The 26,094-nt window shown below is 39.0% G+C and overlaps 3 protein-coding genes and 1 long non-coding RNA gene across 14 annotated transcripts; 1 reads left to right on the forward strand and 3 right to left on the reverse strand.

Annotated features, from left to right (window-relative positions):
- Nucleotides 1-432: 432 nt before the first annotated feature.
- Nucleotides 433-5,303, reverse strand: LOC131318607 (uncharacterized). 4 transcript variants are annotated; one of them, XR_009197749.1, is made up of 4 exons: nt 5,177-5,303; nt 4,037-4,150; nt 2,778-2,919; nt 433-2,596 (listed from the first exon to the last, which is right to left on the reverse strand). It is a non-coding gene; the product is annotated as an uncharacterized LOC131318607 (long non-coding RNA). The 4 variants fall into 4 exon arrangements; XR_009197751.1 differs by having other exon boundaries at nt 433-2,189; nt 2,499-2,919; XR_009197750.1 differs by having other exon boundaries at nt 433-2,892.
- Nucleotides 3,114-8,244, forward strand: LOC131318604 (cytokinin dehydrogenase 1-like). The gene is made up of 5 exons (XM_058348504.1): nt 3,114-4,142; nt 5,158-5,285; nt 5,465-5,725; nt 5,847-6,109; nt 6,198-8,244. The coding sequence occupies exons 1-5, from the start codon at nt 3,494-3,496 to the stop codon at nt 6,517-6,519; spliced, it is 1,623 nt and encodes a 540-aa protein (XP_058204487.1). The 5' UTR covers nt 3,114-3,493; the 3' UTR covers nt 6,520-8,244.
- On the reverse strand, nt 6,805-10,800 carry LOC131318605 (uncharacterized). Of its 8 annotated transcripts, none has more exons than XM_058348513.1 (4): nt 9,768-9,881; nt 8,667-8,765; nt 8,160-8,269; nt 6,805-7,370 (listed from the first exon to the last, which is right to left on the reverse strand). In XM_058348513.1, the coding sequence occupies exons 3-4, from the start codon at nt 8,182-8,184 to the stop codon at nt 6,988-6,990; spliced, it is 408 nt and encodes a 135-aa protein (XP_058204496.1). In that variant the 5' UTR covers nt 8,185-8,269; nt 8,667-8,765; nt 9,768-9,881; the 3' UTR covers nt 6,805-6,987. The 8 variants fall into 8 exon arrangements, with proteins under 8 accessions (XP_058204496.1, XP_058204494.1, XP_058204491.1 ...); XM_058348511.1 differs by having other exon boundaries at nt 6,805-7,373; XM_058348508.1 differs by lacking the exons at nt 8,160-8,269; nt 8,667-8,765 and adding an exon at nt 10,667-10,800.
- Nucleotides 10,801-18,782: 7,982 nt separating this feature from the next.
- LOC131318608 (calmodulin binding protein PICBP) lies at nt 18,783-25,544 on the reverse strand. Its single transcript, XM_058348514.1, has 5 exons — nt 23,121-25,544; nt 22,599-22,707; nt 20,909-22,221; nt 19,427-20,429; nt 18,783-19,170 (listed from the first exon to the last, which is right to left on the reverse strand). The coding sequence occupies exons 1-4, from the start codon at nt 25,209-25,211 to the stop codon at nt 19,428-19,430; spliced, it is 4,515 nt and encodes a 1,504-aa protein (XP_058204497.1). The 5' UTR covers nt 25,212-25,544; the 3' UTR covers nt 18,783-19,170; nt 19,427.
- Between the last annotated feature and the right edge of the window lie 550 nt (nt 25,545-26,094).

A 26,094-nucleotide genomic window follows, 5' to 3' on the forward strand; every position in this document is an offset into this window, starting at 1 on the left:
AAGTTTAGCTCGTGTGAAAGGATGTCCTAGCTCCACAAATATTTTCCCTTTTAGTTTTCTTTTTCATTGTTAGTCAAATTTGGACCACCATTTGACATAATGCAGTGAGCATTATTGTTGGTTGGGATAAAAAAAAAATTCAAATTCTGCCTAACACGCCTTCCCAATTATTTGAATGAGACAACCCGAGGAGTTTGGCCAATTGGGTATGAGAAAGCAACTAAAGGACTTGCATCTTAAGAGATCGTACGTTTGAATCTCATGAAGGCCAAACATTCCAAACTTTGCAGCCATTAGAGGTTTGTCGGCCATCAATTTCAAGGCCCCGGAATTAGTCTAAGTGCGCGCAAGTTGATCCAACATCTTTTTCTCAAAAGACGAGAGAGGAAGACAATACCAGTAGAAATAATCCAGCCTCAATTAAACCGGAAACATGACAAATCTTAAGGATCTGGCTCCTCTCCAGCAATGGGAGAGGAGCTTCCGTCAGATTGCTCCTTTTTCGGGTCCATACTGGGCCTACATTAATGATCGCAATCGTTTTATTATGTAGATCTCGTTGAGTAATTCAACCATGTAAAAATTTGTTTTATCACACACCGTTCAATGCCTGATCCAAACCGGACGGGTAGCTCCTCTGTTATTACTGGAGAGGAGCCGGATCCTATCTTAAGCAGGTTTTCATGCTGAACACAAGTTCCAAACAAGAGATCCATTTTATGATTGCGACGAACATGATATCCATATCAATCGTGTGACCGATAAGCGCTACGTATTTCAATACGCTCGATCTAAAAACCATTTTCTTGACCTCCCTTCATATATAGATAGAAATTCTAACATTTTACGACATGTAAAATTGATTCTAGAACCCGAGTACCTTGGATAGAAACTAGTATTTGAGATGAAAAAAATCAATATAAAGCAACAGACTACTGATTATAGATTTGAACAATGATCTCAAAAGTAGTACTCATCAGGATGGTGTAATAACTTCAGAAACAGTGGTCTGTTTGGAGCAGAAGAGGCATCATGTGAAGAAAACACTAAAAAAAGCATCATTGAGGGTTGTCCCAGTGCTGGGATGTAAGAATCCTAAGGAAATCTAGGTAATAGGTTAGGCTTTTTTTAAGTGTTTCCCCTATCCAAAGGACCTAAACCACCCAAGGCCCCAACATAAACTACTGTAAAAATCATTTAGCTTCAGAGGCCAGAGGATGCAGGGAAATTCCAATCTACCATGGTAAGAAAACTAACCATCCTTCAAGTTTTTACAAATGAGCCGAGTTGAGCCGAGTAGTTATATTCGTGTTTGGTTGATACTTTTACCATATTAAACAAGCATCAAACATACAGGTTTTCTCCCATTGTGACATTTCTCCTCCAACTGTTTTTCGATCGGTGAAGCTCCCCTCCTGTGCCCCTCTATATAAATTATTACACGAACTTTTTGAAATTTTAAGTACCCGTGTCGGACATTGTACATTTGACACTTAAATAAGGGTATCTGATATGTGTCTAACATTTTCAATTAAATACAGTCATCAAAAGGAAAAAAACAAAAAAAAAAACATTTCAATTGCATATGGATTTAGGGTTTTAAGGGTATGGAATGTGCATCTAATATTAAGTTCATTGTACAACTAGTCTAGAACTTCCATAAAGAGCACACGACACGTTGTAACATTTAAGAACTAAAAGACATATGCGACGACATACGAATATGGCGTACACTCACACCCGACACCTACATTTGAGTCCAAGTAACATCAGTGCTTCCCAACTATTTCCATTTCTGCACCAGAAGAAAAATTGAGGCATGCCATGCATCCTTACAAAGCTCGCCCATAGTCCATAAAAAATAAGATTAATTAACTATTGATTCCCGTGATTCGAAACCAAAATTGTGTCCTGACCGTTAATTTAGACTTGACCATTTAGGTTGAAGGCATGTCAAATAATGCTGCGCCTTCAACTGGGAAATGAACTCAATGCAACTCAACTAGAGAAAAGCCCAACAAAGAAACCATACCCTTCTTCTGAGGAAATGTACAGAGTCTTAGGCATGCAGCATATCCGAATCTTATCATCAGTCTGAACACAGACCTCTAGCAGCATCAACACTCAGTAGGGGCCGCCCCCATGGATAGCTCCCCAAAAGGACCAGAAAGTCAGAACAAAATCTATGCCTGCTGATACACAACAACATATTATGCAGTGAATTTATGTGGTGGAATGGTCCAGGTGGACAGCACTCTGGACTCCTGCAGTCACTTTTTGAAGAGATTGTTGGCTTTGTCACGTGCCTTTTTGCTTAGAATGGACAAACCATCTGGCGAAAATCTAAGGGCGGTTTCAAGTAACTCAGTAGGGGCCGCCCCGTCAAGAGCTCTAGGTGAGGTTTGGACCATGACCGGTTATAGAACAAATACGATACCAACACAGCGCATAAGACTCGTGCTTACTGCAAGATCTTGGAGTGTTAATAGAAACGTTACCTTCATCAAGATCTGAGAGAGGTAAGAGGCGAATCACCTTCATCCGGCTTTTTTGTGGCGGAATGGTGCAGCTGGTCCATGTGGGCCCGCAGTCTCGACTATTTCAAAGATTAGTCAGTTCTACTTTAGGTGGAAATATTGTAGCTTAGTTGCCAAGTAATACAACCAATTCAAAACCCGTTGGCTTGTTGCTTGTAATTTTGTCATATTTCTTTCAAAGAAATGGACCACAGAGTATGATATTAATGCAGTAATGCAGTGCATATTACTCACACTTACAGCAAGATCTGAGAATGGGAAAGGTAATAGCAAGGTCGCCTTCATCCAAATTTTCTTGTGGCATCCTCGTGGGCCCGCCATGTAAGCTGATTTCAAAGATCAGTTCCGTCCGTTCCTGTTTTTCGGCGAAAATATTGCAGGTCTGTTGCACAACAATTCAATTAATTCAAACCATGTTGCCTCATAATTTTGTCATAGTTATTTCAAAGAAATAGACGACATTATGGTTTCCAGAATAAACTGCAATGAATATGAGCAACCAGCGCCTATGACAATTAGATCATATTTTTTTCCGTGAATGACCTATATACATGGACCCAAAATAACCCATCAAAATAGGCCATCAGAAATGACGCAATCTAATCACCAACTACCAAGAAATGCAAGTACACGGACATGCTTTGCTACAAGATAGAAAAAGATGCCGCTATGTGGAATGAGAGAAACAAGAAGCCGTGTTTCAACTGTGAAAGCACTGAAAGGTACCAATCATAAGTGGAATCTTTCTCATTTTTGTGACTTCTTGTAGAACACAAAAGAGACATCTAAAAATTTATTCCCAAACTGCCTATAAAACTATCAGCGCTCTTAATACTAATATAAACACTGATATCTGTTGACATTGCTGCTCACAAGCTTCCCTTTAAATTCTCCTTGTTTCCTCCCTCTCCCTCTCTCTCTCTCTCTCTCTCTCTCCACAAATATTACGCAGCAAAATGTCACCACCAACATTTAGGAAAAACAACTTAACAGTCAAGTTTCTCATAGTCATGCTCTTGACCTGTATAATGAACAGAAACAACCTTTGTCATAACCACCCTTTTGTCACCTCAACAATTTCTTCTCATTCAGGATCCCCAAACATTCCTGCATCACTGGAAAAACTTAGACTTGATGGGTGTCTAAGCTCCAAGAATATTGCCCATGCATCAAATGACTTTGGCAATATTTATCATCACCTGCCATCAGCAGTTCTATATCCTAAATCAGTTTCTGATATCTCCTCTACTATCAAGCATATTTTCGACATGGGCTCCACGTCGGACCTCACGGTCGCGGCCAGAGGCCATGCCCATTCCCTCCAAGGCCAAGCCCAAGCCCATCAAGGGGTGGTCATCAACATGGAATCACTTAAACAAGAAATGTATTTCCACAAAGGGGAATTCCCTTATGTGGATGTTTCTGGTGGAGAGCTATGGATAAATATACTACATGAGAGCCTTAAACATGGGCTTGCACCAAAATCATGGACAGATTACCTGCATCTCACTGTGGGAGGAACTTTATCGAATGCTGGAGTCAGTGGACAGGCATTCCGCCATGGCCCACAGATAAACAACGTGTATCGTCTGGAAGTTGTCACAGGTATGTTTCTGTGAATTATTCATAATTTTTTTGTAATACAGTCTAGGAAAAATTTCGTTGGAAATTCATTCATAGAGATAACAAAGTATTTAAGCAAGAGTGAGTCATGAATAGTTTGAATTAATAACACCTTGTAACATTGCTTATGGGGGGGAAGCATCACTTGAAAGAATGCAATATACAGGCAATTTTATCTGCTTTTGTTTTCATTTACTTTACTATTGTTTCCAATTTTCTGGAGGAAAATAAAATGAAAGTTCCAAAACAGTAGTTGTTTCCGCGTTGATTATATTTTTGGTTAAAAATCAGTATTTAAGCATCAAAGCGTCATTCTGATGTTTACCGAAGAGTAGGGTGTTTACCAAAAGGAGAAATTGTTTCCAAAAATTCTTCCGATAATTGTTGTCCAAAATAGTTAGCCAAACACGTCTTATGGTTCTTCTGGAAAAAGAAATCAAGCAAAAAAACGAAGACAATCCCAAAGAGAGCAATCTCTGCAAAAAGATGATCATGAGCAAGCAGAGGCTTCTCTTCTCTTGATTGGTTTGAGAAGAAAGAGATAAGAAAATAACAGACCAAAGTATTGAGCTAAGCCAGAGAATGGAAAGGAAGGGAAAATAACAAAAAGGAAAATAGAGGAAATGTTAAGAAGAAACTGGAGAGATAATTGAACTTAATTTTTAAACATTCCCTTCCCTTTCTATAGAAACCAAACAATGAAAAGAATTTTTTAAAATTTTCTCTTCTTTTCCATTTCTTTCCCCAAGTTCCAAACACACCCAAAATTTTTCTCCAGAATCTCTACACTTTCCTCAAATTTTCCTCCTTTTAACTATTTTCTCTTCCTTTCTACAAGTTCGAAAGAGACCTCAGTAATGAAATGAAATGAGCTAAGCCATAGAACTAAATAAAGTAGACATATTTAACATACTATGAGAATGCAACAGAGAGAAATTTTGTTTGTAGTATTAAAATGTGAGCGAAAATGGGATAACTGCAACTTCTTTCAGTGCAGGAAGGGGAGAGTTGATTACCTGTTCAGAAAGTCAAAATGCGGACCTCTTCTATGGTGTTCTTGGAGGACTGGGACAATTTGGTATCATCACCCGGGCTAGAATTTCTCTGGAACCTGCACCCTTGATGGTAAAGGATATATTTTCTGTAGATTGACTTTCTCTGATCCAAATGCACAGCCATTTTTTATTTCTTATTCTTGTGAAATTACAAGATTACCCTTCTCATATGAGTGAAAAAAACATATGAAGCATAATTATCTAATGACACATGGATAACCTCTATGGCTAATCTACCACTTTTGACAGGTAAAATGGATTAGAGTACTTTACTCGGATTTTTCCACCTTCACAAAGGACCAAGAGCATTTGATATCATCGGAGGATACTTTTGATTACTTAGAAGGATTAGTGATAAAAAACAGAACAGGTCTTCTTAATAACTGGAGATCTTCCTTCAATCCCAAAGATCCAGTTCAAGCAAGTCAGTTTAACTCAGATGGAAAAACTCTCTTTTGCCTAGAAATAGGCAAGTACTTCAACCCAGAGGAGACTGTGAAAGTAAACCAGGTGAAACATGTTAAAAACTTCATATCGTCCCTCCAACAAATCTTACCTAGGGTGTTCATTTACACCTTCTTCTTTTTTTGACTGGCGTGTTCATTTAAACATTGCGTCTCTACAAATGCAGAAAATCAATAGATTGTTGTCAGACTTGAGCTATATTCAGTCCACCTTATTCCTTTCGGAAGTCTCCTATGCAGAATTCCTAGACAGAGTCCACACATCAGAGTTGAAACTACGGGAGAAGGGATTGTGGGACGTCCATCACCCGTGGCTAAATCTTCAAATTCCGAAAAGCAGAATTCACGAATTTGCTGAAGTAGTATTTGGTAAAATTCTTACAGATTCCAGCACTGGTCCTATACTCATCTACCCAGTTAACAAATCCAAGTAATACTACCTTAACTCAATAAAATCTCATTAAGTAGTTCAAATGCTTAGTTCACTTAACCTGACTCAGCTCATCTCTATAATGCAGGTGGAACAACAAAACATCCATGGTTACACCAGATGAAGAAATTTTCTACCTAGTAGCTTTCCTATCCTCCGCAATCCCATATTCAACAGGAAAAGATGGGTTAGCACACATTCTAAACCAAAACAAAAGAATCGTAGATTTCTGCGAAACAGCACTTCTTGAGGTGAAGCAATATGTTCCCCATTACACCACTCAAGAGGCGTGGCGGACCCACTTTGGGCCTCAATGGGATGTTTTTGTAAGGAGGAAATCCCAATATGACCCTTTAGCAATCCTAGCTCCCGGCCAGAGAATTTTCCAGAAAGCAAGAGCCTTTTCATGACAATAGCCTCTATAATAAGCCTCAGCGACTGTCAAAACAAAAGCCATGATATGCTTAAACCTAAATTAACTTTTGCTCTCTCACAAAACTAGAGGGAGCATGCTGCAAATAAATTTTTCGGTGCTTTCATTTGGGTTTCCCGACAATAGCAAGTAAATAGGACCATTAGCAAGGACTCTGTGCTATTAACATTTTTCTTGATGTCAAGATGTAATTTCAGTTGTCCCATGCGAATACAAGTTTTTATAACTCCAAATAGCTACAGTAAAAATGATAACACATCTATGCACAAGGAAAGATATGATCGATTCCATTTAGAAACAAAATAACTGGTAACATACAGAGGGAGTTCTTCCAGTTGAAACAAATCGGAACTTCACACTATTCACATGACTCGGAATCTAAGAAACCAACACATACTAAAAGGGTTGATCACAAGAACTCCATGTGGTACTAACAGAATTGGTCTCACTTAGTAGCTGCTGTCCATCCCAGACCTGGTCTGCAGATTTCTTCCTGTGGATCCTCATACTCTCTAGCATCACGAAGAGAAGCTTCAAAATCTGTTGAGTCACTTGCAACAGGAAGAAAACTGCTTATGTCATCTCTAGCTCCAAACCCTCCGGCACGTATAATGTCATCAGATGATATGGAAGCCTCCATATTTACTTCGCCAGAGGCATCCAAACCAGCCTTAACCTCATGTGAGACATTGTCCCCGCTTTCCAAATCACCAGTGTTAGTTTGTGCCATGTCTTCTAGAGGACCTATGTGTTGTTTGGGATCATCCTTTATATTCGCCTCAGTTTCAGCTGATTCAACTAATTTTTTTCCTCTGCCGGTCTCCTTATCTGCTACATTCAAAGTTTAAAACAGTTTCAATACAAGGAAGAATCCCAGCATGGGCCGCATGGCTGCGTGAGGTAACATTGAAGTTCTATCTTCTGCAATAATATGGGAATTACCCCCTTCCGCTGGAATCTATGAAGATTTTGTTTTAGCAAGAACTTAGACAAATATAAGACCATTAACTCTCGCTTCATTATTGACTCCATTTATTCAAGGAGTTAGTTCAGTACGCAAAAAGAGGGATTGAAGGGAAACCATCACTGAACTCAACTGAGGAAAAAGGCCAAAATAGCATGCGAACATGCTCAAACTTCTTTAAATTGCTTGAAACGGCAAAAAACAAGGTGCTTGACAATATGAGATAAACCATCATTGGTATAACTATAGAACTTGAAATATAACTATTCGTGCTATTGTTCTGTTAGTGTTTTGAAAGGAAGAAACAAGACTTGATAATTACATGGAGGCAGGCAACATTCAAACACTGTCCACTACATTGAAATGCTCACCATGGACAAAGAATTCTCATCCCGTTTGGCAATTTCAATTTTTCGTCGAATAGTTTCGAATTAAGATGCACAACATCCTATGAGTATTGTACCTCCTCCATTGAGCCACCAAACTAGTACATAAAAACAATCGAGTTGGTAAGAAAGACAAAAAAAAATTCTTTCTTACACCTTTTGAAAGGATTCAGACTTCCAGAAAAGAACACCTCGAATACCAAAAACTGACCCAATTTTGATAAAGAATTTAATTCAGTAAATTGGGAAGACCTTTGATTTATATACCTTTACATATCTTCAACATCAGCATTCCCAAACAGGAGGTGACTTTTTGTTTGTCTCAAGCGTCTGCGGCTTTACAACTATCTCCTATTTAGACCTCATGTGTTTTAACACTAATTTAAGGCCCAATTGGATGCGGGATTAGTTTTGGGGGTATTATTTATAAAGGTAGAATAAGATAAGAGGGGGTATTATTTATTTATAAAGGTAGAATAAGATAAGAGGGGGTATTATTTATGAAGGGGGATAAAATAAGAGGGTTTGGACGGTAAAAAAAAACAAGGGGGATTAGGGGGTATTAATTATAACCACCTCAGAACCCATCCATAAATTATCGCCACCCCACAAACAAACCCCCCCCCCCCCCAAAGGGGTCTAGAGGGGTATTAAATCGAAAGGGGTATTAACAAATACCCTCTCCTTTTGGCCAGTCAAACCAAGGCTAAAGGGGTATTAATTTTCTAATCCCCCCACATTAGTTATTACCCCATCCTTATACCCCCTCCAAACAGGCCCAACATGATAGCTTTCTAGAGTGTGGTAGCTTAGATTACTCGCTTAAAGAGCTTTGAATAAGTTATTAACACGTTTTGGTGCAGCATTGATAAGCTGTCAAAAAAGCAAACAAGTTAGATAGCTTCTTATTATGGTAATTTGAAGAAACAACTTAAATACGATCAAAAAGTTTCAAAATGGAGATTAAGAAATAAGTTCACTTATAAGTGATGCCAGACACCAGACAGGCATACCCAATAGCACTTAGACGCCCCAAGTTAGTCCTCCTTTCTCTTGGAAAAGATCTCATTCTGCGAATGCTGGTGGTTTTAGGTTTCCAAGGGAGAAAAAGGAGACAGTAGTTCATACTTCATTGTATGCAACGTTTAAATTAAGTGCTTGAAAACCATGGAACTCTAGAGTATAAAATGGTGAGGATAAGCTGCTATAGAGCATTTCATATGTAAAAATAGAGTTTTGCACAAACGTTCCCCAACCGTGATGCTATGGGAACACGCCGAACTGGTGACATGCCAGGCGGCGCGTCCAATTTATGTTAATAATTTTAAGCAAGTGTCAACCCCGGGACACATCGTTGACACGCATGTGTCAAGTTAGATATGGGCGGGGATTAGGCAGGGGTCCATTTATAATTTAAAAAGTTATTCGGGGGTCAAGTCATAATATTTACAAAAAGGTAGAAATTACAAATAAGAAATTTCAGACCTGATGAAACTCTCGTAACTTATATTGAAAACTAAAGGTAAGAACTGCAGAATATAATATTAGTTTTGGTAATTCTAGATACGAGAACCATATGAATAACAACTGAAAATACACACACTCACAAACACACATGTATGAATGTCAAACCGTAAATATACATGCATTTTGCAGTGACCATGACCGTGTCCCCATATTGTTAGAGTTTCCGGACCCCATGTCCGTATAATTTCCATATTTACCTATTTGTATTTGTGTCCATATTCACTCATCTTAGAGGCCAAGAATGGAAGCGCAACCAAAGGACCAAAAAGGTTGAAAGAAAGAACAACAATGTTGATTGTCCTAAAACGGTAAAACCAATAAATTCACATCAGAAATTCACATCATTACCGTCTAGAACTCCAACTGACCCATACTCCATGATTGACTATCCGAAATTTTGACCGCAAAGTTGTCCTTTCCTCAAAGAAGGAAGTGGAGGGTCCTCAAACTCTTCTAAGAAACCTGAGGAAACAATAATTGCAGTAAGTTATCCTGTATACAAAAGTAACAAAATGACAAAAAAAATTCAAAAGAACAAGTGCAACCAAAACCGGTAGCTTAGATACTTAAAAGTTCCAAGAACTGGCACAGAAGTATACAAACCACAAAATAGCCTAAATTATCATGGTCTAGGAAGACCAGAACACTGATATCACATTAATGATGACATAAACAAAAACCAAAACCAAATACCACAACAAGGATGAGCAGTAACGGGTAAACCATCAATCTTTAACCATCTGTTCAAATATATATAGGGGGAGCACCAGTTTGGTGTCTCCCATTTCTAAAGCCCCGTCACAAAAGTGATCTCCATAAGTATTTATGACTACTTTTAACTTGCCATTGAATAATTGTTATGGGAAAATAGTAATCAATTTAAAACCAATTATCATAACCATCACCCCACTATCTTCTACTTTCTCACCATGGGATGACATTAGACTATCGAAATACTCAGACGGTCAGATGGTCAGATAACAAATACTAATGTACATGAAGAAGATTTCAAGAACGTAACCGAAGCGGCCAAGTTATATACGCATCAAAATTCAAGAACGTAACATCAAATAACTCAATCTTGGAGGACTACCACCAAAATTCCGAAATCACGCACGGAACAAGCCCAACAGAAATCAATAGCTACACATCAAATACGTATACCAATTTTGTGCGTGATCGTGTTGAGGGTTAGACAAATATACCGCCATTAGCTATAGAGATTTGGAGGAATTTCAGAGTTTTACCTGAGAGAAGGAGACGCCACTGTATTCTTGGTGAAGCCTGTTGCGGCTCCTCTGTACTTCTTCCCCAGTTTTGTTGTCGTAAATTACACTTACATCCCTTCTATTCCTTCAAAAGCACGTTGACACCTCCGTTGTTCTCCAAAATCACACTAATACCGGCTTAGAGAAAATGTGTTACATTTGGATCCTTATTTTAATTAGTACTATGCTATAAAAAATAAAATAAAAACCCTCCTATGTTTTTTTTTTTAGGGGTGTTACGAAATTTTCTATGAATGTGCTATAAATGGACCTTGATTTTTAAAAAAATGACAGCTCCAAATAAAACCTAAAAAGAATCTAATTATCTTTATTCCATTAGAGTGGAGTTATACTCTTTCTCGTTTCCAATTACTTATCCAAACACTGTATTGTATTTTTACCTTCTCTTTTCAATATGACTAAACTAATTATCTTATACAACACCATTCACATACCAAATTGATATGCAGTCTAATCTTTCTTCCTTTAGGCTTGTTGGCTCACTGCCTATATCTTTTTAATTGACACCGATCAACTCTGTAACTCTGCAGTCTCTGCACAACCACTGCTACCCCTTTCCAATGGCGCTCTCTAACTAATGACAACCTCATCTCATTTGTTACTATGCATATATATATATATATATATATATATATATATATATATATATATATATATATATATATATATATATATATATATATATATAGAAATCTTCAGGTAATGACCTTAAAACAAGAACCTTATATGCGGACCTCCCCTTTTCTCGCCTTTTCCGATCAGATTTCGATGATCCGAGCCACTCAATGTGATTAGAATGTGATTTTAAGGATACTTGCGAGAAATCGTCAAAAAAAATGACCGGAAAGGGCTTGATTTGAGCAGTTTTTTTTGAACCGTTTAATAAAAAATTGTTTGGAACTGTTCAGATGAAGCCCTTCCCGATCATTTTTTTTGACCGGCGTTGATCGACATTGACCGGCGTTGACTGGCATTGACCAGCGTTGACCGGTGTTGACTGGCATTGACCGGCGTTGACCGGTGTTGAAAGTGCCTAAAACCCTAAGGTACCCTATGAAAGTGCCTAAACCGCTAAAACCCTATAATAGGAAAATGAACCCTAAAACCCTATAAAAGTGCCTAAAACCCTAGGGTACCATATGAAAGTGCCTAAAATTTTAGGATACCCTATATATGAAAGTGCCTAAAACCCTAAGGTACCCTATGAAAGTGCCTAAACCGCTAAAACCCTATAATAGGAAAATGAACCCTAAAACCCTATAAAAGTGCTTAAAACCTTAGCGTACCTTATGAAAGTGCCTAAAATCCTAGGGTACCCTATGAAAGTGCAGTAAGATCGAAAGACACGAAAAAAGACATATTTTGTGTTAGCCAAACAAGGCCCTTGTCTCATTAAAGGCAATTTGGTCTTTTCACGGACCTTAAACTCTAAAATATTTTCATTAATGGACTTTACACATTACTGAAACTTAAGCTGGACTAAATCTAGTTTGGGACCTCTTCTTTTGGACTTTAGACCAATTTGCTGTTAAAAAATTGACTTGAGATGCAAGTAAGGTTCCTTCTACTTTTCCAACTCCTCAAACCCCATTCTACTAACACTGTTTGCATTATTAGACGTTTTGTTCTTCAGCGGTGACAAAAACGCACAAATATTTTTATACAAAATGTTGTATATAAAATTAACATATTTATTTTGTTCAAAAATTTATCGGCATGGTCTGTATTATTTTGTTGAGCCATATTATTTTGACTTCATTCGAATGATCCAGTGCAAATAATAGTAAAGAAAAATAAAATTATATATGACAATATATATACAAATTTTAGTGTATTTTTTGAACCCAGCGGATTTACTTGATACCCTCAAAGCAATGTAGAGCCGTCATTACTCAGAGTCTCATGCTAAGATCACTAGGTCAACCTCTCAAGGTTAGGCAATCTTTTTTAGGATGCTTGGTTTATGTATCATTATATGCTTCTTTTTGTTTGTAAGTGGTTGTTTTGTTGATGGGTAAAATCTTGTCAACCAAATGAACTTGTTAATTCCAGCATGTGAAAGCTCCCAACAGCCCAAGCAATTGGGCCATGAACTTGTCAATTAGGCGCAAATAATAGTTTCGCTAGCCCTTTCTAGTGTGAAGCTTCCAACAGCCCAAGCAAATTGGGCCATGCAAAAAACTGTAAAAAAAAAAAAATGCAACCTGCAAAAAAACGACATTTGAATTGGTAATTGCAACAGCTCTTTTTTTCCCTTTTTCCCTTGAACTGGTAAACAGCTAATAGCTTCCCTTCATCTATGACTAAGTTCATATCATACATTTCCACAACCATCGCAACTTGAATTTTATTGTTCTATAAACTTCATTCTTTCTCCTATTTCCCCTCAAGCCCATTCAGCTACTTCCATCAAGCCCGTTCAGCTAATTCCAGCACGTCTAACCTAAGAAAACACATTATTTCTCTAAATCACATTGGGAATACTGTTGCACCGTCAAAATTAGTAGTTCTTTGAATAAAGAAACTAAATGCTCAATGGGGCATTTAATCTAACAAGCAACTTGAAAGATTGTTCTGTCTAACTTTATACTATTGAGACCTAATATGGTTGAAAACAATACATAATCTGAACCAGAATTACAAGTAGAACATGTAATTTCGAAAGAGGGAGAGGCATACCTTGTCTTGATGTTGAGGAGGATGAAAAATCTCAGCAAACCCAGCAATGAATCTGCTTGTTAAATACTAGAGATGAGAAAAGGAGGGAAACCGAGAGAACTGTTATACTTGGTTGGGCGGGAGATGAGAGAAAGCGAGGGAAAGTGAGAGCGTGAGAAGAAATCGCCGACAGACGAGAGCTACAGTGCCACACCAGACCAAACAAGCTACTGTAGCACCCAATCAAATCCCCGAGCATGGAGCTAGTCTGCTGGGTAAGGGCTTTTTGGGCTTTGGCTAGTTATTTTGCTGAAAGCGCTCATTTGCTTAGCCTATTGGAGATGATTTAAGTGCCTGGTCAGAATAGCTTTGGTGTAGGCCTGTCAACGGACAGGATTAGATCGAGTATTTGGATCCAATCTGAATTAACTCAAATATGATCTAAAATCGAAATCGGTAAATCTGGTTTCGGTAGACCGAATCTGATCCAAATATTTTTAGTTATGCAGGATTTTAGCAAAAATATAGGAAATGCTATAACAGAAGAGGAAGAAAAAAAATTTGCGGCGGAGCCGTGAAAATAATTTATGACGCTCAATCGCGCGCATTCAAATGTGTTTTGGATGGTCCAAATTTTGGAAAAACTATTCACGCGAAGAGTTAAGCCAGAAGAGTTTAACTCTTCGCGCAAATAGTTTTTTTTTAAATCTAGACCATTGATTGCCGGAACAGACGGCTGAGATTGTACGAAGCCGTTAATAAGTTTCTTTCATAACAGAAACACCTAAAATTCTGGAATTAAGTCTGAGGGTATTGTATTTGCCACGGATGACTCGTGGTAAAGCTCGAAATATCGTTTGGCACTCAATTAATCGGCTTTTAGATGATATAATACTGAAAATCAACTTTATTGCAGGTTCTTTTATGGACAAGCTTGATGAGAAGAAGATCATTCATATAAATAAATGTGCCGATACCTTTTGTAAATGATTTTACCGTTAGTGGCGAGGGTTCTCATTTTTATGCTTCAATTCTATCATGTACGAGTACTTTGTTAGCTAAGGATTCAGAATCCGCAAGGCCTTGTTTTCTTAAGCTTTTGGGGTTTTTTTCTTAGTATTTAATTTGTTCTTATTCGATTTTTTCCTGCGTTTGTTAATTTTGCGCCAAAATTTTATAAATTATTAATTGTTTCGACGAGAGAAATCGAAAAACCCATTTTTACTTTTACCCAAATATTTTTGGAAATATCCAAAATAAAAGCTCAAAAAGCCGTCTTTTGAGTCTTTATCTTCGATATTTCCAAAAGCATTTGGGTAAAAGTAAAAAAAAAATCTACTTTTTGATTCCTCTTATCGAGATAAATCAATAATCCACAAAAATTTGATCCAAAACCAGCAAACGCAAAGAAAATTTGAATGAGAACAAAACAAGAAAGAAAAAAAACCCAAAAAGATTAGGAAAACAAGGCCTAAGTGCCCCAAAGATGTAATTGTGCCAAGACTGCTCCACAGATGATACATCCTATAGTCAAATCGTACCTGAATTTCATCCCCTTTAGATGATGATACTCCTATATTGTTTCTGTTTTCATCACAAATCTCATGATCTATCAAATTGATCACCTATCAAGATCATGTATACAATAAAAAATTATTAAAAAATAAATTGATCCATATTCCGATGCACCTCACTAGCTATAACATCCCGATGTCAAACCCAACAGAAAGGCTAGAGATCAAAGAGATCGCCAACCCCCCGATAACAAACAAAAACCCTAAACCTTAAACCTAGTCACTCCGCAAGGGAGTTGGAGAAAAGCCGGTATCGTAACAGGGCAAGAAAGGTGAAGCGGCGTCAGTTCGGCCTCCCAATTACCGCCGCCATAACTTTCCTCGCCACACCCGCCACCTGATCGATTCTTCGTGCCCGTACTCTCATTGCGACGTCGAGGAACGTTGTTGTTGTTGTTGTTGCCATGCAAGTCACGTAGAACCAATGCTGCGGCGGCGGCCTCAGACGGTGGCGGCTGGTTCCGATCGCTGACGGGCTCTGTTTTCGGCGGTTGGAGGAGGGGAGGGACGCGGTGCTGGCGGCGAGGGTAGAGGAAGTCGGTGGGGAAGAAGTAGTATTGTAGAAGTCCGTTTGCTGCCATGGAATTTGCAAAGAGAGAGAGAGATGATTGATTGGAGTTGAATTGAGAACATGCAGGGTTGGGTTGCATGCGTTTGTTCTTTATATAGCAAGCAGAGAAGAAGTAGGTTGAATAAGAGGAGGCGGCGGCGTTGGTTTGGGCTCTACGCCAAGCAACCTTTTTTTGGTCAAACTACGCCAAGTATAAATAATAAGTAAATAAAAAGGTTGAATGTGTTTTGTCTCCAATTACTAGTGAGTCCTGAATAATTAATCAGCCCTCTCGGGGTACCACTTGACTTTCCCTACGTGGTACTCGTAAGCATTTTATGTTGTTACAAATTTTACGGTCGTGACATTTTGGGTGGTTGAGAGATAATGAATGATTTACATGGTGCGGTAGTATGCATTTATCTTGTTCTTGTTATAAATTTTGTGATAGGAACATTTTGGTTCTTTTATTTATAGAAAGTACCACGTGATAATGCTATGTGCTACTTTGGGGGTATTGAGTGATTGAGAATCATACAAGGTAAATCTAGAAAATTTTGGTCAATGCATCAGGTAATTTATTAGAAGCTAGCACTCTTATTCGATCGGTAACTGAAACGCACATGTACAGATTTCATCTCGATAATGAACGACTCGGATTCCACATAGTGAAGATGAGATTTGAAATATTGAATTGCCAAACGGACGGCTCGAATGATGCATAACATCCACCTGCACAGCACCATCCCCGGTTCCTTTTTTGTCTATGAAACTACGTAATTCATAAAATCTCGAAAGGTGATGTAATTTGATTTAAGTTTAACCTAGATTAATCAAGATTAAAAACAAAAATACATAAATTTATACCAAAAAAATAGACTTACACAAAATATTAGGATTTTTTTTTTAAAAACGTGGGGCTCCCATGCAGTAAGTTCCGCCCAAGGTAATGTTATTTAATTTCATTTCAATGATCGGATTCATTCACTTATGTGAGCTCGTTGAAACATCATCATCCATGCGGCTAATAGCCTGGAGAATTTTTGTTGTGATCGTGGTATGCATTTTCATTGTTTTGTCCATATACAAATCACAAGCTTTCTATAGATCAAAATGTCAAAACAGTCATTTACAATACCATCGTCTCTATTCTTTTCCTCCTCATGTCAACAAATACTAGTACTTGGAATCCCATCCCCATAGGACTTCTTACCCTATGTCTGCACGGACTATCATATCTCCCCACAGCCAGAGGATTAGTGCATGTCTTCAAATTCTCCAAACAAACTAGCCATAGAGAGGAGCAAGGCCATCTGGTACTCCACATGTGTTGTGATTAGGCTTGAAAAGATTTTCAATGGTTCAAACCACGTAAAAATCAGAGTTTCGAAAGTTTCCGTGACAAGACCGCAAAGTTTGATCGATTTTAAAATTTGAAGAATGCGCCCGGGGAGCATTAATGTGCGTCTGGGCGCATGGAATTGCACCCAGGCGCAATAAAACCTCACAATTGGTTAAACTTTGTGGGTTTGTTCCGGACACTCCCGAACTCTGATTTTCGTAAGGTTTAAACCTTTAGAAAGCTTATGGAATCTACTTTACAACCCAACTAGTTTGGATCTAAAATTATTTGAACTTCAAATGGATATGACCAATTTACCCTCGGTAAGTCAAAAAAATTTTCATTCGATAAAACGCTCGTATCCCCTCATTTTAAATGGGATAAAGACATTTTATATATGGATAGAGAGGAATTTCAAACTTCCAAAGGATAGTGGAATCCAAAGATGAATAAAATAAACTTTAGTTCGTAAAAAGTGCGTAGTAAGCAGACCACTACAAAGATTAACAGAGCACTACCACCCCTCCACCACCAACACTATCACCATAACACAACCCCTCCACCCCCTATACCACCATCACTTCACCATCTTGTAGTAATTTTAATACCCTATTTATTGATATAAAATAGGTTTTGATCCGATTTAAAACTATTGTGATTTAAGGATTTTCCCAAAATGATATATTTTTTAACCTATTGAGGGTAAAATTGTCATATCTTTTGATGTATAAATAATTTTTGAGCCAAACTAGTTTGGTTAGAAATTAGGCTTGAAAAACTTTTTAACGGTTCAAACCACGTAAAAATCGGAATTCAGGAGTGTCTGTGACAAGACCGAAAAGTTTGGTCGATTTTGAAATTTGAAGAATGCGCCCGAGGCACATTAATGTGCGCCTGGGCGCATGGAATTGCGCCTGGGGAGCAATAAACAATAAACCCTCACAATTGGTCAAATTTTGCGGGTTTGTCTCGAACACTCCCGAACTCCGATTTTCGCAAGGTTTGAACCGTTAGAAAGCTTGTGTAGTCTACTTTCTAACCCAAGTAATTTGAATATAAAATTATTTGAGCATCAAAAAGATATGACCAATTTACCCTCAGTGATTTTCTTCATGAAGATGGAAATTGGTTATTCCAGTGGAAGGGTCCTATGAAGCCCTAGCAAGCAGCTGAGTCACGCAAAGCCAACAGGCCCAACACACAAAGGCTAATGGGTTAGACAGCGAAAATGGACGCTACTTCTTTATTGTGGTTAGCTTATTCATTTGACAGTCTTGTGCAATTTCATTAAATTTTTATGTCTTGTGTGTCAATTGTGACAGTCAAGCAGTGAGCCACCCGGTTCTTCTGTGGATTGAAATGACTCACATATATGTGTATATATGTATATATACATGGTCCAATTTTGAATTTTCCTTTTTCAGTACTTTCATCTGGCAGGATACATATTTTATGGCTTTTTTGACAACTCGGGCGTTCAGGACAGCTTACGCGCACATCCACAGTCGTTAGAGGACCAATCCCATATTCCACCAACGGGCCCATTTAAAGCCGAAGCTTTAATGGTAAACACCATTTTGTCTTGAATCTTTGCGTGCATGTCATAGTAGTTCCATGCATAGCTCATTGGAAATTTAAGTTAGAAAATATGCTTGTTAAGTCATTGTCCAGCTAAACATGTCCGACCCTGATGTCATACCTTACTTGAGTGTCGAGTATCCTACACGAGTAAAAATACATTTTGTAAGGATCCAGCTAACGTAGATGGCATTTGATTCTAAATGTGTGTTTCTGTTCACCTTGGTATACTGATTTCGCAAAGACGTTGAGATAGACTGTCCTAACATAACAGGACTATCGCATTTAATCATACCAAGACAGGACTATCGCATTTAATCATACCAAGAACAAACATTTTATGATACATCCTCTACTTTGATGATACCAAAACACACAATCAACAATCGCTTAAGATACACAACAGCGTCGTGAAGAATCTATACAACAGATAACTTTATACAAAGGAATCTTTGAAAACTTATTGTATTTGCTCTCCTCAATCCTAACGTCCCTAGGACTTCGAAAGCCAAAGGAACTCTTTTACCTATGCGTACCTCTCTCTCTCTCTTTTTTTTCTTTCTGTTTTTGCTTTTAATCTACAACTTACCCAAATCTGCTATCTGGCTACATCCAAAACAGAAACTACAGTTTAATAGCTCTGATGAAGGCAGTAGTCTCTCTGTTCGAGAATTCCTCCCCAAGAAATATGCAGCTAAACCATCCAATTCGATTAAGTTTGAGCCCTTCAGACGTCCTCAATAGCTTCTCATCGTTCAACCTGCACATTGATTAATGGTAGAATAATGAGAAACGCCCCTCTAGTTGAAGCCAGATAGAGCTCAAATTCTCACACTACGTCGTCTATTGTTTTGGAGTTACTTTTTCCTTTGGAGATTTAGTAAGATCCATTAAGGTGGCCAACTTAATTATATCTGTGATTTTTAGTCTTTTGGAGATCTAGGAGCACCATTTAAGTGATGACTTTCGAAAAGTAACTATAAATGTAAAAATTGAGTATTGCTCTTAAGTCTTACCTTAAGCCTCAGGCAGTGGAACAACTGCTTCAAAAGCTTCCACTAGCATAGACACTCGTCTTTTCCGAGCAGGAGTTAGTTTAGTGACAATATGTTGAACCGCATAATCAAGCATCCATTGCTCCGCTTTTTTCTTCTCCGCCATTGATTGGTGCCTTAGATCGACCTTTTCTTCTTCTTTGCCAAGATTCACCGGTAGACTCTGTGTTGCCCGTAAATTTGGCTTCCTAGCTTTTTTCAGTGCCTTCATCGATCTTTTCAGAAGCATTAACTTTCTCAGTTTGCTCCAGTTTTTGAGCTTTTCCTGGTCAGATTTGTTTCCCTCCAGTGATACTGTATTCTCTTCATCCGAGGTAGGGATATTATCAGCTGCAAGCCCATTTTCTTTTTCTTTCTCTTCAGTTTTTCTGTATTGTCTACCATCTTTGGGAGAATATATTGGAGTTTCAATGCTTGAATCTTCAACATTGCCATGATTCGTTTCTGGAAGCTCCTGCTCCGTGATAATGTCACTAGCAACTGATTGAGAATCAGATGAGTCATCGTTAACTTCTGGAGAAAGGATTTCCTTTATTGCTTCTCGCACAAGCTTAACAGCATCCCTCTGGCTGAATCCAATTCTCTGACCTCTTGAGCCTTCATTGTCAAATGAACCATTTTTCAAAAGACTTGTCTTGGGGTTGGGGCTATCTACCTGTTCATCTTCATCCTCTCCAGCAGGGAGCTGGCTTTCAACTTTCGTGGCAATATCTGATACAACGTGTTGACATAACAGGTGCCACATACTGATATGTTTCTGTTTGTCCAACTGGGTCTTGGAGTCTACTGCGGTAGTGCAATCTGTTTCAGGATATCCTTTCTTCTTTTCTTTGGTAGCCATCAATTGCTCATCAAGCTTCGTGTTTCTACTAGTCGATTCAGAACCATCTTTTAGAATCTCCGAGCAAAAAGTTGTCACCCGATCTTCATGTATTGCTTCCTGCACATCTTTATCCTTGGCAACCTTCACACAAGAGGCATTCATATTGTGATTTGACAACATGTGAATGTTATTAGCTAAGAAGCATGATATGAAGTTGACACAAAATAGACACATGGATGAGGCATATTTGAAGCATTAAGTTAGGAATACGTTGGAGCCATATCTAGTAGGAGTATAAAACATATAGGAAGATTATAGATTCTTGTGAAAATGAAATTATATTTGCATCCAATTTGTGATAAATGAAACGAATGATTATGGAGACATAAGATCAATAAACTCACTAAATATGGATTTAATAACTCGGTTCTTTTTCTTTCTTGAACAAGGCTTATTACTTGAAAAGGGTGAACTCCAAATGAGGTTGTCCCATGGAAAATGTATGCTGACCTCCTAACATGTCCCCAAAATGTCCTAACGTATCCAACAAATACAAAACATATAATAAAGCATCAGGACAATAGAGGATTTTCAACTAGGGGAATGCAGAGGTCACTTACGTTAGACTTCTCTTTGGTGATGGTAGATTGAATAGGCCCTATATCGAGATTAGATGTGACAATATCCTCGGCTTCTTTTTTTGCTTCCATGAGTTCAGAATCACACTTATCCCGTTCACTTTCGCTGCAACCTTCAGGATTAGTATCTTTGTACTCACGATACGTCACCTGAATCTGTGGTGTCCCAGATGTTGGAGCCACTGTTTCGAATGCTTTCACAAGTAGTGCCACTTTTCGTTTTTGTTTTGGAGCCAGTTCACTTATGACCTTCTGAAGTGCATAATCAAGCATCAACTCCTCTGTGTTTTTCCTCTCATTCATCATTTGATGCCTTAAAGAAACCTCTTCAGCTTCTGCACTAGGCTTTAACTGTAAAAGCCTTGGTTTCTTTGGGTTAAATTTCTTCACCTTCTCCAGTTTCTTGACAAATCTCTTGAGAAGGATCAATTTCTTCAGATTAGACCAACCCTTGGGTGTTTTCTTCTCGGATTGTGCTTTTGATGCTGCTTTCTCATTTTCTGATTCTGAGATATTTGTAGTTGTAAGACTTGTCCCTTGTTGACTGAATGACACATTATCCCTGACCATATTGCTGTTGCGATCCATGGAACCATCTCTAGCAGAATCGATGGGAGTTGAAACGTTCTGCTCCCCACCTTCGCTGTGGCTCTTTTCTATCACCTCTTGGTCTGAAGTTATTTCACTAGTAACTGATTGATCATCAGATGACTGGTCTTGTAGTTCAGGAAGAAGAATTTTCTCGATTGCCTCTCTCACCAACTTGATGGCAAACATTTTCCGGAGTTCAACCTCTTGACATTCTGTGCCATGACATTCCATTCCTGTACTTTGCTCCCAAGCACTTGAGTCCAGACATGAATGCGAATTTTCTGTTGCAGCCAATGTGTTGGTCTCACCCACTTGCTCTTCGTTGTCTTTACGGAGGCTTTTGCTTTTGCCTTCCACAGAAAGGCCTTCTACCATATGTTGATGGATCAAATGCCACATGCTTACATGCTTCTCTTTCTCAAGCTCGGTTTTGTATGCTTCGTGACTGCTATTATCAGGTTCAGTATCATTGACTCGATGAAATTGTTGAATTGATTCATTGTCTGGCTCAGAGTCTCTGTCCTTCTGTTCTTCCGCTTCAGTGAGTTCCTCGATAGGGCCACAACCACGAGCAGAAGAAGTCATGATGTTTTCTGCTGCTGCTTTGGCACTATCATCTGTAGTTGTTCTCTTTGTTGCAATAGTGAATTCACCCACTTCCAACTTTTCTCTATTTGATTCTGGATCGTCTTCGTTGCACAAATCTGAATTTTAGTTTGAAATTTCATCAGAAGAATTGCTGAGAACTTATAGAAATGTGGCATGTCCCTTGTGTAATTGAGCCTTTGTCTTTCAAGTTTATAACTTATAGAATGTTGCATTAGACGATGTAATTTATGATGCATCGATTAATGCATTTTTTCTTAAAAGACAGATGTATGGTTTATTTTATTAGGTTTGGTTGGAATTATGTGATATCTACTTCATATGTTTAACGTCTCCTGGGCATGTAGTGTTCTTTGTTTAGGAAACATGTCTGTAAAAGTGTCGGTATCATGTTGCGAGTCCCTGCTACTAGTAGGTCAACAAGGCTTCAAGAGGTGTGCTGGTAAACATGATTCAGTGGAAATAGAATGCTTACCAGTGAGGGTGGACTCTTTGTTGTCTGTGGTTGAAGAGGTAATCTTGTCACTACCATCTGCAGTTTGGCCAGTTCGAGCAGAATCGTCTTGTTTTCCATCCACAGGTACCTACATACCGAAAGAGCTCACAATTTTCATCTGACTTCAAGCAGAACATGTTCAAGAATTATGGCCCTGTTTGGCTTCAGTTCTCAAATTTTGTTTATGTCTTCACTTACAGGAAAACAATAGAGCTGTTTAGTTTGAAATCTTGAGTCTTAAGGAATTCTTCAAAAAAGAACCTATTTTCCATTAAGAATCAAAATATGGTTTTATAGAATCCAAGTTTCAAGAAAAAATAAAATCTATGGGGTTATATTCTCGAAAACCATCTTCGCTAAAACTTGGAGAGGATATGGAAATGAAGCGTATTTTTCGTTTCCAAAAACCGTATCTAAAAGGGGTTCTGCAAAACTGAATATGAAAACTCAAATTAAGAACAAGAGTATGAATCTTTAACGAAAGCCAAGGAGATCACTTACATCAAGTCTCTTCTCAATTTTCAGCTGAATCTGCTCTTCATCTGATGATGGAGCCATTGTTTCGAAGGCCCTTATAAGCAGTTCCACCTTCCTTTTCTGAGTTGGAGCCAGTTCACTCACTGCCTGTTGAAGTGCATAGTCTAGCATCCACTCCTCAGAACTTCTCTTCCGATCGATCATTCGAGGCTTCAGATGATTCTTTTCTGCTTCTGGGCTAGGCTCCGAGGGCAAATGCTGAGCCTTCTGTGGGTCATATTTTCGCACCTTTTCCAGTGCCTTGACAAATCTCTTAAGAATGATCAACTTCTTTAGATTACTCCAGCTGTTGGGTGCTTTCTTTTTCTGCATTTTTTCTCCCTCATTCGTCGCCCCTGTCGAGTTTGAAATGCTTAGTTTCTCACCTTCACCAAGGTTGTCATCCAAGATCTCTTGTTCGGGACCGAAATCACAAGTAACCGACCGGTCATCAGACGACTGGTCTTCAACTTCCGGAAGTAGGATCTTCTCAATTGCTTCTCTCACCACCTTGGTTGCATACGTCTTCCGGATTTCAATCTCTTGATCATCTTGATCGCGGTTTCCAACACTCGTATCCCGATACGAATCTACGTTGGCCTCATCCCACTGCTTTTCCTCATGTTTTCCCTCAAGTAGCTGGTTTTCGATATGTTGGTGTACCAGGCGCCACAAGCTACTACGGTTCCTTGTATGAATGTGGGATTTTTGTACTTCATCGGTAGTGGAATTGGATTCAGAATTTCCCATCGTAGATTTCGTTACTGGTGGACCTTCTGGTTCACCCGGAACGAAATCTCTATCTCCATTGAGATTTCCCTGAAAACCTCTCTCAGAGTACGATGCCTCGCCCAAAACAAGCTCAGCTACATTGTCATCTTTGTTTCCTTTGCTGGATCTTCCCAAAAACTCCATTCTCGGCGAGGCGTAGATTTGTACGGACAAATCAGAATCCACCTCTTTCCCTATGAAGATGACCGCTCGGCTTGCTTCAAGCAACTCCATTATATCACCGGGATATTTCCCTCTCATCGAGGATTGCCGCCTCGGCCTCATGCTCTTCTGGGTCTTCAACGGACGCCTCCTCTTCGATAACACCCGCTTCAATGGAGGCGCGGCGGAGGAATGGTTATGCCCGTGGAGGGAGCAGTAGTTGTACGGGCAGACCTTCGCCGCCGCCGAACCTCTTTCGCGCTCTCTCTCCTCCACGCTCTGAGAGACTCTCGAGCTCTTGAGAGCCGACGAGCACGTGGCTTTGTTAACACTCGAGACTTCGGGAATTTGGGCGCAGTTCTTCACTACTGAAGGCTTCTTGGATTTGAAACTAGACTTGTTCATTAGAATCCTTAGAGGTCTCAAACTGGGTGTTCTTTTCAAAGTCTTCAAACTAGTAGTACCACCTCCATTACTAGATTCAGAATCAAGTAAACTTGCCCGTGAATGCATCTTTTTCCCCTCGGAAGTGCTTGTTGCCTTCAAAGAACTGGGAGATGGGTGGTGATCGAATCTTGATGTACCAAATTTGCTCTTCGGCTTCAGCTCCTTCTGAGTTTCAGCTCCTCTCCTCTTTCCCCTCTCCTGGTTCGAGCCAGACGACGAACCGACGGAGGCCCGATCGGATTCGTTTCCGTCCCGGTGGGGCATAACATAAGCATCAGCAAAGTTCGAAAACAGAGCAATTCTCGAGCTCTTCTTCTTCAATGGCCTATTTGACTTCAAACTAAGCACCTTTCTTGGGTTTCCCAATGGCTTTGCGTACGGGAAAGAAACGGTATTTGGATTCCAGGGATCCGATTCCTTTTCTTCCTGCGAATTGTTTCTTTCAAAACTGGATTCAGAGTTGCTGGTTTCCTTCAAATGGGTTGGAGATGGAGTGGAGGAGAACTCAATTTGAGTTGGGTTTTCCGAGCTTGCATCATCACTGACCGAGTCAACTGGTTGAACCAGCCGGGTTTTTGCCCATTTCCCAGATGGGTTTGTGGTTGACATTCTGGATAGCTTAATGGATCTACTCTTCTTCAGTTTCTTCTTTGACTCTGTTTCTCCCCTGTTTGGAGAAGACGATTCTATTTTCATGGAGTTTGATTTCTCTGACAGAAGGGAGAATCTTGGGAATTGATTTTTAAATTGGCGAGGAAATTAAGAAAGGTTTGAATTGTGTGTGTGTAGGTGTTTTTTGAGATGGGATTTTCCCCAGAGAGATTTGGTTTTTATTTGGAATTCCCAATAAAAACAGAGTGGCTTTCAATGTGTGGTTGATTTTTTTGCACGAAAAGTTAATAAATGAATCGGAAAGGTGAGATTCCAAAGTTTGGGGTTGGACTAAAGTGATTGGCTTTTTTGTTGTTGTGTAAACTTCATCTTCAGCTTCCAGCTGCTAGTAGGGAAAATTCCTATTTGAGTGTTGATTGAGGTTTGAGTCATTTGAGTGTGACGCTTTGAATTGTACAAAATGGCTGCCTTGACTTGCTTTTGTGAAAAGCAAATTCACTCACCGACCAAATTAACCTCGGGACTGAATTGGCATAATTTTTGCAGGAAGTGGATCCTTTCAAATCCATGTGTTTTTTTATTAGAGGAGATAGTTGAAATTCGAATCGCCTAATCTTGCGATCAATGGTTCGAATCTGCTCGAAGATTCTTTATCGGAAGAAATGTATTTTTCGCGCAAAGAGTCCTTGAGCAGATTTAAACCATTGATTTTTCCACGGTCAAGATTTAGACTGTTTCCTCCTATCAAAACTTAGACCGGAGATGATCTGACCCCATTTTTGCGGTTGGCTTTTGCGAGAAGACTTTTGGACACTAGTCAAGGCACGCAGTAAGGCCATTAATTTGTTTGGTTGGAGAGATCTGGTTGGCAAGACTGTCTTCATTGAAGTAGCTAAATGTTTTCGCGCGGGAAGAATCTTTGGGCAGATTCGAATCATTGATTTTCTCATGGTCAAGATTTACCCTC

This window comes from Rhododendron vialii, chromosome 3a (genome assembly GCF_030253575.1).
Source record: "Rhododendron vialii isolate Sample 1 chromosome 3a, ASM3025357v1".
In the NCBI taxonomy this organism is placed as follows: Eukaryota; Viridiplantae; Streptophyta; class Magnoliopsida; order Ericales; family Ericaceae; genus Rhododendron; species Rhododendron vialii.

Excerpts from the sequence above, each read along its gene's own strand:
- LOC131318604 (XM_058348504.1), top strand. The coding sequence starts at position 3,494 with ATGTCACCACCAACATTTAGGAAAAACAACTTAACAGTCAAGTTTCTC. Across the intron at positions 5,286-5,464 it reads TGGAACCTGCACCCTTGATG|GTAAAATGGATTAGAGTACT; the intron begins GTAAAGGATATA and ends CACTTTTGACAG. Across the intron at positions 6,110-6,197 it reads TACCCAGTTAACAAATCCAA|GTGGAACAACAAAACATCCA; the intron begins GTAATACTACCT and ends TCTATAATGCAG.
- LOC131318605 (XM_058348505.1), bottom strand. The coding sequence starts at position 9,798 with ATGGAGTATGGGTCAGTTGGAGTTCTAGACG. Across the intron at positions 7,374-9,767 it reads GTCAGTTGGAGTTCTAGACG|CAGATAAGGAGACCGGCAGA; the intron begins GTAATGATGTGA and ends CTTTGAATGTAG.
- LOC131318608 (XM_058348514.1), bottom strand. The coding sequence starts at position 25,211 with ATGAAAATAGAATCGTCTTCTCCAAACAGGGGAGAAACAGAGTCAAAG. Across the intron at positions 22,708-23,120 it reads AAATTGAGAAGAGACTTGAT|GTACCTGTGGATGGAAAACA; the intron begins GTAAGTGATCTC and ends TTCGGTATGTAG. Across the intron at positions 20,430-20,908 it reads TCACCAAAGAGAAGTCTAAC|GTTGCCAAGGATAAAGATGT; the intron begins GTAAGTGACCTC and ends TCTTGTGTGAAG.